The sequence below is a fragment of the Phascolarctos cinereus genome, unplaced genomic scaffold (genome assembly GCF_003287225.1).
Source record: "Phascolarctos cinereus isolate Bilbo 61053 unplaced genomic scaffold, phaCin_HiC Scaffold_1;HRSCAF=81, whole genome shotgun sequence".
Lineage (NCBI taxonomy): Eukaryota > Metazoa > Chordata > Mammalia > Diprotodontia > Phascolarctidae > Phascolarctos > Phascolarctos cinereus.
The window spans coordinates 269,813,286-269,828,904 of NW_027555514.1; the positions used below are offsets into that span (position 1 = coordinate 269,813,286).

A 15,619-nucleotide genomic window follows, 5' to 3' on the forward strand; every position below is an offset into this window, starting at 1 on the left:
CTAACCCTGATGAAATCACAGGCTAGGACTAGAGAAAGGAAGGAAGGAAGGAAGGAAGGAAAGAAAAAGAAAGGAAGGAAGGAAGGAAGGAAGGAAGGAAGGAAGGAAGGAAGGAAGGAAGGAAGGAAGGAAGGAAAGAAAAAGGAAGGAAGGAAGGAAAGAAGGAAGGAAGGAAAGAAAAAGAAAGGAAGGAAGGAAGGAAGGAAAGAAAAAGAAAGGAAGGAAGGAGGAAGGAAGGAAGGAAGGAAGGAAGGAAGGAAGGAAGGAAGGAAGGAAGGAAGGAAGGAAAGAAAAAGAAAGGAAGGAAGAAAGGAAGGAAGGAAGGAAGGAAGGAAGGAAGGAAGGAAGGAAGGAAAGAAAAGGAAGGAAGGAAGGAAGGAAGGAAAGAAAAAGAAAGGAAGGAAGGAAGGAAGGAAGGAAAAAGAAAAGAAAGGAAGGAAGGAAGGAAGGAAGGAAAGAAAAAGAAAGGAAGGAAGGAAGAAAGAAAGAAAGAAAGAAAGAAAGAAAGAAAGAAAGAAAGAAAGAAAGAAAGGAAGGAAGGAAGAAAGAACGAACTCTTGGGTATTGAGCGGAAGTACCTAATCCAATTCATGCACAAGTCAAGATATCACCTTGTGATGTCATTGGTCCTCTTCAAAAATGTAGGACAACCACCACCCCACTACCACCACCACCAACAAGAAGCAGGATCATAGATCTCTACTTAGAAGGAGCCTTGGGGCCATGTAGACTATCCCTCTTCCTCATTTCACAGATGAGGCATCTGAAAGCCAGGGAAATGAAATTACTTACCCAAATTCACAAAGATAATAAATATCAGAAATAAATTTGAACCCAAAGACTGACTCTCAGGCCAAGGTTCTTTCCGCTGTGGTACACCAACATTCAGAAGGGCCTCCTGAAATGTGTACGTAAAGAAAAATTAGTTTCCTTTTAAAATTTAACTCTATTTTTATTTTCTTTCCATAAGGATTTCCTGTCAACGTATGTGTGGAGAGTATTCTCAGATTATTGAGTGCCTGGATGGGATCAGAAACAAATCTCATTGGACATACCCACTTATCTTCTTCAGAAGAGTTTTCTTTTCTTGAGCATTCTCATTTATATGGTAAGTTGTAAAAAGATTTTGAGCTTTAACTCACACTTTGGGAATGCCCAATGGGTCCTTGAAGATGTCATCTCATCCCCTGGGTAGTCTTCCATTTGGGAATCATAGAATTTTGGACCTTGAAGGAACACCAAGGTCATATATGCCAACCCACTCATTTTATAGACGAGAAAAGCAGGGGTGCCAGAGGCTAAATGATTTGTCCAAGGTCACTCAGTTGATTGGGAGTACACCCAAGAGTAGAATGCTGTTCTGACTCCCAGCCCAGAGCTCTTTACAGTATCATTCTAAAGGAGCTTGAAGAATGCTTCCTCTGTTAGTAACAACACTTACAGTTTAATATGATGCCAATTAAAGGCTCACGTTATCTGTAATAAACTTCTCCTTGGCAATTCTCCATTATGCTGATTGGAATTGTTCATTGTGCTGCTAAAGGAAACTATAGTGACTGAGTTGGATTAGTCATTTCAGTCAAACTGAGGATACTTTGTACTAAGTTGTTAACAGTACATCAGTAAGTAAATGATACCATAAAATATGTTGCTGTACTTTATATACTTATAAAAGCACCTCATTAATTTTTTCAATTGAGAGCATCAGCAAAAAAGCAAGGGGTGGGGGAGATTAAAAATAGAAGCAGCCTTACAGATGCTTCAAATCATAGGACATACATAGATGATCTCTTACCTTATTTATATGTGAGGCCAGCCCTGATGGCAGCTTACATTTCCCTGTCTTTCTTTCTCCATAAGCATATTATAGATCGGGGTTCTTAACTTGAGATCCATGGATCCTTTGATTTCAGGAGGTCTGAACTTGGCTAATAAAAACATTCCATCTTTATATTCACTAACTTCTAACTGCAGTTTGGCATTTTCTACAGTTATGAATGTAGGCAACACACTCCAGTAGTATTAGGGTCCATAGACTTTAACAGACTGCCAGAGGAGTCCATGAGTCAAAAAACAGGTTAAGAATTCTTGTTATAGACCATGGTAGACTGATTAGATCATTGATGTCATGAATAGAGATATTCCCTCCAGTGGCAATTCCCATACAAGCCTTCTCATCTTGGGTGACCCTTGCCCATGTCTATCTTGTATATCCACTAATGCTCTTGGACCTTCATTGGGGCTTCAGTTTTCTCATCAGCAATATAAAGAGTTTGGACTAAACCACTTCTAAAGATGCTTTCAACTTCAGGAGTATGACCATGTGATCTCTAGACATTACTTGGAGGCCAGTGGAACACTGACTTGTCCATTGGCTATCATTCACCCTTAATTCATGACTGGCCCATCTTCTTTTCTGTTAATACCCTTTATACTACTTCCTCTGCACAGGTATGTTGTTGATATGCTGTGACTTACTCATGCCTGACATATGCCTCTTTATTGCCTTTTGAGTGACCTGTGACTCTAATTCTTCAGAGACTGTGATGTTCCATGCCTTCTGTGGTGTGGCAGATAGAGTGCTTGACTTGGTGTCAGAAAGAACTTGGTTCAGTTTTTGCCTCTGATGCTATGTGACCAAAGACAAGTCACTTATTATCTCTGAACCTCAGTTTCCTCATCTGAAAAATGAAGATGATAATACTTACAATACCTAATTCACAAGGTTATTGTGAGACCCAAATGGTATAATATATGGAAAATGCTACACAAATAATAATAGCTAACATTCATATAGCAATTTAACAAGATATTGTACATACATTATTTAAAATGATCCTCACAGCAACCCTGTGAAGTAGGTGCCATTACTACCCCCATTTTACAGATGAAAAAGCTAGGTATAAGAAAGATGAAATGACTTGTCCTAGGTAAGTGTCTGAGAGAGGATTTGAATCCAGGTGTTCCTGACTCTAAGTCCAGTATACATTAATATTTATTTATCCTGTATAATATTTATATTTGGACTTCTTATCTCCCTCATTAGAATGTGTGGGTATGTCTTACAAATAAGGATTATTTTTTTCTTTTTTAAAAATTTGTATCCCCAGCAACTGGGACAGTCTTAGACACATAGTTGATGTTGGATAATGATTGATTGCTTTTTGAACCCAGTTCACTGTCCATTCTCTCTCTCTCTTCATATATATTATACATATATGTAAATATATATGTGTGTGTCTGTATTATATTATGCATATTATATACAAATGTGTATAAATATGTGTTTACATTTATGTAATATAATATGATATGATATAATATAATATAATTACACAGTACATATAACTATGGTCTTCCAATTGCATACAAAAGACATTTTTCATCCACTTGGTTGTTCCTGTGTATATTGTTAGGCAAAACTCTTTTGAATGATTATATGTAGTGGGAGCTTGACTGGACTCTTGGGGCTATTCCAGTTGTGGCTTGCAGTCCTGTCTCTATCCAGCCCCTTGGCAGCACCAGCTACTGCTTTGTAGCCCTGATGGTTTGAAGTTTAAAATGATTGCCCTGAAGGTTCAAAAAGTTGTCAGGAATATTTTCCTGAGCTCTAACTGTCTATGGTATGCTACCTTCAGTTCCAGACTTTGAAAGGACAGTTGTGTTTCATATCCTTTTTTATTCTTGTATTATGTATTTTAAAATTTCAATTAAAAATTAATTTTAATTGAATTTTATGATTCAATAGTGACTAGTACATTTCAACAACCTCACAAAACTTTAAACCTGCTGGACCTTGCCAAACTTTGGCTTAGCTCACAGTATCATGGATCTCAGTTAATAGGTTTGGTGGGATTCCAGGGTTTGAGAATTCAATCAGCCTGTTGTCTTTTATAAACAAGGGCAATTGAAAGATCTCACCATTTATAGTGAAACCTTTTTCATTTGGTCTCTATATGGGACATCCTTCATGATGGTGGGCTTCCAAAGGCCAATGTTTCACTAGATACTGATAATGAGGCACTCTTTGAACGAAGTTATCTCCACTGTTACCTCTTTCCAGGAATCTAATATGAGCTTAACAAATGCATGGTAGACAACTTGCCTTTGAGGCAACATTTTGTGCAACTGAATCAAATTATTTTCAAAGTTAGTCGGCAGACACAGTATGTTCTTATATTCTTTGCACCTTTCAATTAATTGTGTAACTCTAAAGATGTGGCCTGCTGTAGAACGTTGTTTGTGAAAGGCTGCTTGTACTCTCTCCATTTTATCAAGGACATCTGTGATACACACGTATATATTATTCTCATAAATATTTGCAAGGTTGAACAAATAGACATAGGGGTTGGGAGTTATTGGCATTTTATCAATTCTTTCTCTCTCTCCCTCTCTCTCTCTCTATCTCTGTCTGTCTGTCTCCTCTCTCTCTCTCTCTCTCTCTCTCTCTCTCTCTCTCTCTCTCTCTCTCTCTCTCTCTCTCTCTATGTGTCTGTGTCTAGATATAGATGTTTATAGTGGCTCTTTTTGTAGAGCAAAAACTCAACTTAAGGGGATGCCCATAAATTGGAGAATGCTTGAACAATTTTGGTATATGAATGTGATGGAATACTATTGCTATAAGAAATAGGGAAAGGCGATGGTTTTTAAAGAGAAATAGAAAGACTCGTATGAACTGATGCAGAGTAAAATGAGCAGAACTGCTAAGAAGAACCATTTACATTACAACATCAATGGGACAGTCATCTAACCTCTCTGATCTTCAGTTTTCTCAATTGTAAAGAGAAATACCTCTCCCATGACTTCTCCCATGTACCTATATACATGGCCTCAAAGGGCCAGAGCAGTTAAATAATAGAGATTTTCAACACCAAAAGGTTGGCCACAGCAACTCTTAAAGGGTTGCCATGCTGAGAGCTGTGCCAATAAAAATTATGTCCACACTTCAGAAATCCAAGTTTTTAATAAGAAGATAATGATCTCAGAGGCCTATTCATTTGTAATCATTCTAATAAATGAAGCAAAAAATGTTGTGAATTTTATGGAAACAGCAAATATCACACCTGGAAAGAATTGTAGAGATCATTGAGTCCAACCCTGTCATTTTATAGAGCAGCACTTCTTAAACTGTGGGTTGTGACCCCAAATGGGGTCATGTAACTGAATGTGGGGGTTGCAAAAAATTTGGCAATAGTAAAAGGTTTCTGAACAGTGTAATGACCTAAAATTAATTAAAAATCAAATGTGTAATGAATCTGAGGTATTTCTGGCAGCGCTTGCTAGTGCTGCATCAAGCAACTTCACTGGAGCCTTGGTTGTGACCACACAACATGAGCACTTTGCACTGCACATGCCATCACGCCGCGCAACACCAATGAATGTTGCCAGAAACACCTCAGCTCAGATTTGACACTATTGCATGTTATGAATTGCAGTGTTTTTACTGTATATACAAAATCGTTAAATGAAGTTTGGCTTGGATTAGGACAAAATTTGCAACAATTTCTGAAATGGCTGTAAACTATACTTCTGCCATTTTGTATTATGTATTTATGTGAAGTGGCATTCTCAGCATTGACGATTATAAAATCAAGATATCAATCAACTCTGAAAAACATTGAAGATGCTCTATGTCCTGCAGCATCAAATATTTCACTAAGATTGAATTCTTTATGTTAAAATAAACAAGAACATCCATCTCATCATTAGGCACATTTACTTTCATCTTTAATAAATGGTAAAATCATGTGTACATATATATATATATATATACATATACACACGTATATATATATATATATACATACACACACACACACACACCAAAGAATTGTTTCAAAATAAATTTCTTTGTGATTTATTATCAGTAAATGTTTGCTTTGTGTACCTATTTTGTATACCTATATACCCAGGGTCATGTGAAAATTTCTCAGGTGAAAAGGAGTTGTAAGTGGAAAAAATTTAAGAAACCCTGTTATAGAACAGGGAATTGAAGCCCAGAAATGGGACATGACTTATTGAAGTCATACAATAAGTGAGGAGCGGGGCTAAGTCTAGGATGTAGGCTTTCTGGTTCAAAGTCCAGTGGATTCTTGTGTAGCACAGCAACTTTTCAAGGAGCCAATAAGAACTTTTCCTTTGAAGAAAAACAGAATCAATAGCCTGGAAAGAGAATAACCATATACTTTCCAAGGAATTCCCAGCAGCAGCCCTCTTCCCTTTAACATCGTAGCACGTTATCTTCCATATTCTATCATTAAAATATTTCTCAGCTGGATTTTTATTTTAAAAATTCTCATGTTTTTTGGATCCATAATCACAGTTTCATGGTTTAAATATAACTAACCTTTCAATGGAATCAACTAAAATAGCATTTGGTATTCCTGTTGCCTTGAGGCATCATGGTGAATTGGCTATAATATTGAACTTGGATCTGGGAAGACCTGGGTTCAAATCCTATTTCTGTCTCCCACTAACTGTGTGACACTGAGGAAGTCATAAAAACTTCTTTATGCCTCAGTTTCCTCATCTGTAAAATGAGGGGTTAGACTCAATATGCTCTCTGATCCCTTCCATCTCTAAATCTATGATCTTATAACTTGGAGTTAGGAAGACCTAGGTTCAAATCCTGTTTCTGGCACTAACTAGCTGTGTGACACTGGGAAAATCATTTAACTTCTCTTTATCTTAGCTTCTTTAGCTATAAAATTTGGATAATAATAGCACTCCATCCCACAGGGTTGTTGTGAGGATCAAGTGAAATAATATATGTAAAGGACTTTGTAAACTTGAAAGCTCTGTATTAACTCAAGCTGTTATCATCATCATCATCGTCATCATCATTGTTATCATCATTCCCTCCTCCATTTATTAGTACTTTCTATTTATTGAAGTTGCTTTGTATATATTTTATTTTTTCTGGCTTATATACTAGGTAATTTCAGGTCATGGAGTCAGAAAGACTTGAACTCAGATTCTGTTTCAGACACTACTTTTTTTAACTCTGACAAGGAACCTGACCTCTGCCTCAGTTTCCTTATCTGTAAAATGAGGGGCATGGACTAGGTGGCCTTTAAGGTACCTTCCAAAAAAATCTGTGCTTCTGCCTGTCATATCCCTCCAGTAGAATGTGAGCTCCTCACGGTCTGGGATTGGTTGATTTTTGCTTCGTACCTGGCATGTAGTAGGTACTTAGGATCATTGGATCAGAGATCAAAGCTGAAAGAAAACTCAGAGCCCATCTAGTCCAACATCCTCATTTTAAAGATAAGGAAACTAAGGAACAGAGTGGTTGAATGATTTACCCAAGGTCACACAAGCATCAGAAGCTGGATTTGAACCCAAGTTTGACTTTAGAGCCAGTGGTATTTCTATTATACCATTATGTGTTATTGAATTAAATTATCCCATTGATTAAATGAAAATGAGGAATGTCATGCATTCTGCCTTCTGGCCTTTAATTGGGCCCAAGCTGATAAAAGATGTGGCCAACATTATAGACATATTAGCCCTCTGAAATAAGTTTCTTGACCCGTGGCATGACCCAGAAGAAAGAACACTTATCACGAGTCCCCATCTTCCTGTCCTTCCATTCCCAGTCTTTATCTCAGCTCAAGTAACCCAAGAAGGTAACTGAGCAGTGAGATCTTCATCTGGAATGGCTCCTGATGGCTTGCCAAGAGCTGAGGAGACTAAACTAAGGGACCTGGGAGAGGTTATTCCAGTCTCTTTTCTCTCATTCCATAGTATGGGGACACTTTGTCTTTGGTCTCCATTCTCCGAGATCATTTTCACATGAGCCATTCTAAAGACACATCACAGTTTCATGATCATGCTCACATTTTCTACTACTTTAAAGGATTTTCCCCCAGATTTGAAAAGTAACCATTTATTAGAACTACTACAAGAGTATGAAAAAGAGGTGGGGAGGAAAGAAGGAAGGTGGCAGTTCAAGTTTCACAAACCTATCCAAGGATACCATTTGTCTTATTAGCCTGAGCTTACTTTGAATGTTCATGGGATCATTGGACCATAGACTTGTAGAGCTGGAAGGGACCTTAGAAAGCAGCTGGTCTTGGGGCAGCTAGGTGGTGCAGTAGATAGAGCTCCAGCCTTGGAATTAGGAGGAACTGAGTTCAAATCCAACCTCAGACACTTGACACTTACTAGCTGTGTTACCCTAGGCAAGTCACTTAACCCCGATTGCCTCACCAAAAACAAATAAACAAACAAACAAAATCACCTGGTCCAACCACCCGCTTTCATAGATAAGGAAACTGAGGCCCAAAGAGGTGATGACCTTACCCAGGGTCACAAAAGTAATTAAATGACAGGCCTCAGAGCTGAGCTCCGGTCTTCTGACTCCAAATACAACACCCTTTCAGTAGATGCATTTTATTTCATTCATTTAAAAACATGATTCTGAGGAGTCAACAGGCTTCACTGAACTGCCTTAATACAGAAAAATGACTACAAACCCCTGACCTGCATAAAGATGTAAAGGATCTGTGACTTGGGCAGTGTAGGGCACTCTGGGAGTGTAAACTCCCTTCACCAAAATGGATTATAACCCCTCTGTCCTTCAGTAGCTAATTCCTAGAGAGGTGCCTGAGACACGTAGAAATCAGATGACTTCAGATTATGGATCTGGATCTGGAAGGGTCTCCTCCTTCTTGTCTAACTCTTTGCTTTTACAAGTGGGGAAACTGAGGTTCAGGGATTTTAAGTGACTTGCCTGAGGTCATAGAGTTAGTATTTCTGGTGGAATTTGAACCCTGATCTACCTACCTGACTCCAATCCCAATGTTCTCTCCACTATAGCACATAGCATCCTTTTTAGACCAAGAATTCTTAACCATTTTTTGTGAATCATAGGTCCCTTTTGGTAGTCTGATGAAATCTATGGATGTTTTCTCAAAATAATATTTAAATATAATTATTAAATAATGTAATAATGTAAATACCGCACATTCTAAATACTATTCATAATTATTAAATAATACAACAATAATTTAAATAATTGAATACTTTGGGAAATACTGCATTTCAGTTAGACTTTAGTGAAAATAAAGATTAAAGAAAAAAATTTTTTCCCATTCAGATACAAGGATCACCTGAAATACATGCATGGACCTCAGGCTAAGAGTTCCTGCCTTTGAGCTAAGACTTACAAGTCTTCTTTCTACAGTTCTTTGCTGATTCACATCGCAAATACGCTGCAAAGCCACAAGCAAATCTTTTTTTTTTAGTGTCTTTCATTATTATTTCACTAAGCAGGAGGCCTTTTTAGAGCTAAGTGCTTATGTTAGAGTAAGGGTCTCTTTCCTTCATGTAGCATGATGGAGGAGCTTTGACCCACTTCTGACCCCATCCCTTCTCCCAATCCTGTGCAGAACCTTGCAAGACTCTTGACTTTTTGCACCCTTTCTTGTGCCTATTTCAGATGAGCTAGTCAGCTGCTCTCCAAGGAAGCTTTATCTTTATTAGAGTATGAGGCACTTTTTAGAGTCCGATTCTTGCCTACTTAGCTGGCTCAGGATAAGTAACTAGTCAGATGTTTCAGAGTTGGCCAGATGTTGTGAATATAATTAGCTGGGTCCTGGCTTTATTTTTGGGTCAATAGTTTCTAAAGTGGTCACAGGGTCTCCCTGGGGCTAGCATAACCAGAATTCATGTCCAGCCACTGACACAAACTGATTGTGCGACCCTGGGCAAGTCACCTAAGCACTCAGTGCCCCTGGGTAACTCTCTAAGACTAAGTTGCCTATGGGTAGCTGATCTGCTTGGGTGAAGGCAGTTTCTTCACTAGAGGTTCTCTACATCTCTGAATTCACAGGTCCAGACCACAAAAAAAGTTTCTGATATTTGATTTGAGGAATTTTTAGAATTTCACCAAATCCTGAAAAAAATCAGGCGCTCTATTTATTCAATTCAAGACCTTGGGCAAATAACTTAGTTTCCCTGGGACTCAGTTTCCTCCTCTGTAAAATGAGGAGATTAAACTGGATGACTTTTGAAGTTCGTTCCAGCTCTGGATGAACCAAGATCTGTTTTGGTGGCAAGAACAAGGACAGAATGGTGGCAGAACTCTGGAGAGAAGAGAGGGAAGAAGATGACAAGATATTGGAAATACACAAAAAGGTCCTATTTAGTCTTCACTTAACCCAGAGGCAAATGAGGATTTCCTTCAAAGATAGTTTAAGTATTTTATTTTTGTTTCCTCAAGCAAAGAGAGCTTCAATGGTTTTAGTGATAGCAAAAGGACAGAACCTTTGCTTTCCTTCAGAAATTTCAACATTAGTACTAGTTTCAGAGCTGGAACTCTTCCCATATACATTGTTGCAACCATCATTAATGTTGTTTTCCTTATTCTGCTAATTCAATTTGCATCAGTTCATAGAAACTTTCTCGTGCTTTTCTGTATTCATCAGAATCATTATGTTCTATGGCATGGTAGTATTCTCCTCAATAATAGGGAAAGACAAATATTTATGTGCCATAATTTGTTTAGTCATTCTTCAGTCTATGGGCATCAATTTTTCAACAGGCATTGAATAATAGTTAATAAATTCATTTATTAAATACCTAGTGTATACTTGGCAGTGTGCTAGATAATGAAATAGTTATGCCCTCAAGGAGCTTATATTATAATGGAGAAAACAACATGTAAATGGTCAATATATTGGTTTATTTTACTTAACTGTACTTCTTTCTTACAGGTGAAGGGTCTATGAGGGTGGAGGAGTGTGGTATTAGGAAATGAGAGCAATGTAAAAAAAATTGGCAAACATTTTTAAAAAGTCCTTTCAGATAGTCAAACTCCATTTAAATATAACAGATTATGTTGCTACCATACCATCAATAAATCAATCATCCAAAGAACATTTATTAATAATCAACTATGAACCAGATGTGGGGATTCAAATACAAGAGAGAGACAGTCCTTATCTTCAAGAAGCTTATATTTTATTTGGGGAATAGAACATAGTAGGAGGTAGGTAAAGAGAGGATAACTTTAAAAAAATACTGTCAAACTCAAAACACATGTCCTCTTTTTTAATGGTTGGTAACTACAATTATGGAAAGAGTTGGACTTTACAAATCACAACCATGTTATTAGATCTTTTTGCTTAACTTTTGGGGGAATATACTTCATGTGGAGGGTCAGGCTATTATTTCAGAGTTTGGAAAGTATCTTTTGTATAGAAAAAGTCATTGTATATAGGTTTTATTCATTCATTTATTCATTCATTCATTCATTCATTCATTCATTTGTTTGTCCATTCATTCATCCATTGATTTTTAAGTGCTACTTGGAGACCTTATTGTCTTGTAGAGATGCTCCTGGGTCCTCACTGTATATTCTAGAGCCAGTACAGGCTCTAGCCAGTCCTAGGAAGCAGAAAAGTTTCAAAAGACAGTCCTACTGAAGGACATCCTGGAATCTAAAAGTCTAGGATTTTTTTAGCTGTAGAAAATTAGGAAGACCTGTGTATTAGGTATCACAGATTTAAATGTGGGAAGAGACCTCCAAGCCATCTACTACTCATTTTTCAGATAAGGAACTGAGACTAAAAAGGTTGAAGACATTTGTCCAAAGCCACTCATATACCGATCAAAGATGGCAGTAGTGATCTGAATTTTTAAAAGTATCATCCATGGGGCAGCTAGGTGGCACAGTGGCTAGAGCTCTGGCCTTGGAGTCAGGAGGACCTGAGTTCAAAACTGGCCTCAGACACCTGACACTTACTAGCCGTGTGACCCTGGGCAAGTCACTTAATCCTGATTGCCCCACCAACAAAAAGCAAAAAAAAAAAGTATCATCCATCTTACCAAAATCATAGATCTGTGAAGAAATGGAGGAAAGAAGAGAAGGGATCTGGGAAGAAAAGAGAGTCTGAAACTCCTTCCCATACCATCAGAGTAGATTATTGTGCAAATTACTTGGGCTACAGTAAAATAATTAAATTTATTGTTTTGTGCTATAAATTTCATAATTCTTTTACATTAAAATTTTAATATACAGGACATACTTTTGCTAAAACACTTATTTTAAGTGAATTGGCATTAGGTTAACAAAATTTTTGACATTATCTAATTCATCATTAGGAGACCACTTTTTTTTAAATCACATTGGATATTAAAGGCACCTTTGATCAGTCCATTTTACCAAGTCTGGCATTGATCATAGCTTGTAATTTTTGGTAAGTTTTAAATCACATAAGCTCCCAGGGCACTGAGCTTGCTTATCTCCATATCTCTCATAAATTTTGTGACATGTGAAAGGGTAGAAAGCTATATCGTAGAATTCCATATAAATGTGGAGATTTCTATAAGTCTAGAACCATTCTTAGTTTTAGCACATGCTCCTGGGTTTCTAACCCAGATCCCGTTCATTCTGGCAGCCTGAATTCCCAGAACTCAGCTAGCCACATACCTTCTTAGAGTTCTAGGGGTAGCCTTGAGGTTTTGAGAATGGTTTTCTAGTGTGAGGGCTTACAAGCCCCTACTGGCGTGCCACCCTCCATGATTACAATTTGATATCAGTTAGCTAGCCAGACTTAGCTTTTAGAATAGGTGTTCATGACATGGGTATACTAAGAACATTTGGTACATGTGTTCCCTCAAGAATGTGACACATTTTCCCATAAGCACGTACAGAATCCAGGAGGATGTGGGTTCAAGCTTAGAGAGTCCATGTGGCTAAAGGGTAACTTTCCCTGCTTTCATGGAGGTGTTCATGAGGTATCTCTAACACATGGTGTAAAATATTGGCTCTTTGACTCCTTGTAGAGTACTGAAGCTACCTTTATTTGATGGATTTAGTTTATCCTCAGATCCCAATTTGGGTATTATTGCTCTTCAGGGTGCCCATCTAGGATGCTGATGAGAAGTCCAAATCTGCTGAAATCCCAAAGTTTACCAGGTTCTCCTCTTGTCAAAGGTGGTGCGGATGGCAAAGGCTCTTCTCCCCACCCCAGCTTCAAGTAATTCCTTCTCAAAGTCTTGGCTAGTTGTACTGGTTTTTTTTTTTTCTCTTCAAGTTGCCAGATACTTGAATTCAAGTTCTGAACAAGTCAGTTCTGAACTGACTTGTTATTTTCTAAAAAGATGAACAGAGATTTCCAGATGCCTTCAACGCTGGATTTGGACTTCTGATAATGATTTTGGTGTAAGTTTGAACTGAAAAGTAAGTTTCAGCAGCAGCTAGAAGGCATGGTGGATAGAGCATCAGCCTTGTCATCAGGAGAATTTAAGTTCCTGTCCAGCCTCAGACACATGACACTTGATGCTTATTAGCTGTGTGACCCTGGGCAACTCACTTAACCCTGATTGCCTCACTGAAAAAAATAAAAGTAAGTTTCATCAGCAGCAATTTCCTTTTCCCAATCTTCATCACTGCAGTCTTCGTATTGTCTTGCTGGTAACAAGCATTTTTCGTAGCCATGATTAATAGTTATTTTTTAATTAATCTTTACACTATTCCAACATTAAGAAGCCTACGCTACACTATAGACAAATCAGTAATGATACTACCATTTGCCTTCTGAAGGTCTTTGTTTTCTTAGGGTTAATTAGATTTTTTTTTGTATCAGCAGTTTATCAGTTTTTGTTTTCATCTTCATTTTAGACCATATTTTACTTTGAGTTTTGGCATGATAGATCCTGTTTCACTGCAGGCTTAACTAATCCCTTAAATTCTTATCTCACCGACACCAACACCCATATGCAATGGTCATGAAGTGTTGGCCTTTAAGAGTTACCCTTTTGCACATTTCTGTGGAGTAATACGTAATAATATAACATATACAAAGCACTTTATGAGCCTTACAGTGCTATATAAATGCTATTATTATTTAAAACCATGTAATTTTTATAATAGAGAAATGAAATATGCGTGTATACCACACAATACAGAACTTAACTGATAGAGAATTAACTAAACATGGAGAAAACAGCTTACTATGATTTCTTCTTCTCAAGATCATGTGTCCCGAGTCAGCCTAGGATCAGTAGAGGTACACGTGCAAGACCACTGTGGTCACAAAATGAAATCACATTAAAATTATTGCTTTTTCCAAGTAAGTCACATGCTACTATAGTGATTACTCAAGAGCTTATCATTAACATTGGGAGGTGTCAGTATTTTAATTACACAAGAAAATGAGGAAATGTGGCATAATTGAAAGAGGAACAGACTTAGAGTCAGAAGATCAGGGTTAGAATTCTAGCATGGCCCATGTGACCTTGGAAAAGTCATTTCCCCTTTCTGGACTCCAGTGTATCTGTACATTGAGAATGTTGGGTCAAATATTTCTCAAATCCTTTCCAGCTGAGAGGCGGCAGGATGCAGGAGAAATCAAATGGTGTTTGAAATCAGAGGACCTAGGTTTGAATCTGGGCTCTGCTATGTAGTATCTGTCAGTTAGCCAATAAGTATTTATTAAATCCCTCCTATGTGCCATACCCATGATCACCCTGGACAAATCGTATAACCATGCCAGGTCTGTAAAATGAAGAGTTAAACTAGATGGTCTCTTTTGTCATTTCCAGCTCTGAGTAAATGATCCTATGGTGTATGGGCCTCAATGTGCTCATTTGTCAAATAAAAGAGGTAGATGAAATGGAGGTCTAAGATTCCTTCAAGCTCTAACATTTCTTCCATAAAAACAAACAAGAAAGCAAACAAACCCCCAACTCCTTGGCTGCAGGGATAGATTTTGTTACAGCAGAAAAGCAAAAAACACAACTAATTCTTTAAAAAATTAAATGGAAATGCTAATTTTTTTGACTATTATCTGATGATTGCAGCTCTCTGAGATAATCAAGGCTATTTTATTTTTGTATTCCCGGTGCATAGCACAAAGGAAGCACTAAATAGATACCTGTTAGCTGACTATACTGACTATTTATCAGCATCTTATTTTCCTTCCCCAGAGGAATCATGATTTCACTAGAAAACCAAAAGTATCATCCCCAGATGCCTTTTTTTTTTAGTAGAGAAGGCTCTGAAGGTACCATATAACCTCACATTGTTTTGATTTGTGAAATACTCTAATCCGGGTAATTCCAAGCGTTTTTTGTGTGTCACATACCTCCTTGTCAGCCTGGTGAAGCCTACGGATGCCTTCTCAGAATCTCGTATTTAAATATACAAAACAAGCTAGGTGGCACAGTGCATAGAGCACCGGCCCTGGATTCAGGAGGACCTGAGTTCAAATCCGGACTCAGACACATAACACTTATTAGCTGTGTGACCCTGGGCAAGTCACTTAACCCCATTGCCTAGCCCCCCCCCCCAAATATACAAAACAAATTACTTACAATTACAGAGGAACTAATCATATGTCGAAATAAATTTACCAAATTATATGTAAGAAAAAAGTTTATGGACTCTAGATTAAGAATTCCTGCTCCAGAATCAAATTTAAAGACTTCTTTGAGGGCATTTAAGGTTTGGTCTTTGTAGTACAGTGATAGAGTAGTGTGCTGGAAGCCAGAAAGAGCTGAGGTTAAATCAAGCCTCAGACATTTATGAGCTGTGTGACTCTGAGCAAGTCATTTAGCATCTGTCAGCCTCAGTGTTCTAATCTGTAAAATGGGGATAATATCACATACC

General features: G+C 37.8%; 1 protein-coding gene across 2 annotated transcripts in view; it reads left to right on the forward strand.

The window, feature by feature from the left end:
* NR1H4 (nuclear receptor subfamily 1 group H member 4) overlaps positions 1-15,619 on the forward strand; it is a 79,443-nt gene that overhangs the window by 12,614 nt on the left and 51,210 nt on the right. For both annotated transcript variants that reach the window (XM_020982314.2, XM_020982315.2), the window contains exon 2: positions 971-1,108. In XM_020982314.2, coding sequence (XP_020837973.1) covers positions 971-1,108 — 138 coding nt within the window. The remainder of the gene's footprint in view (positions 1-970; positions 1,109-15,619) is intronic.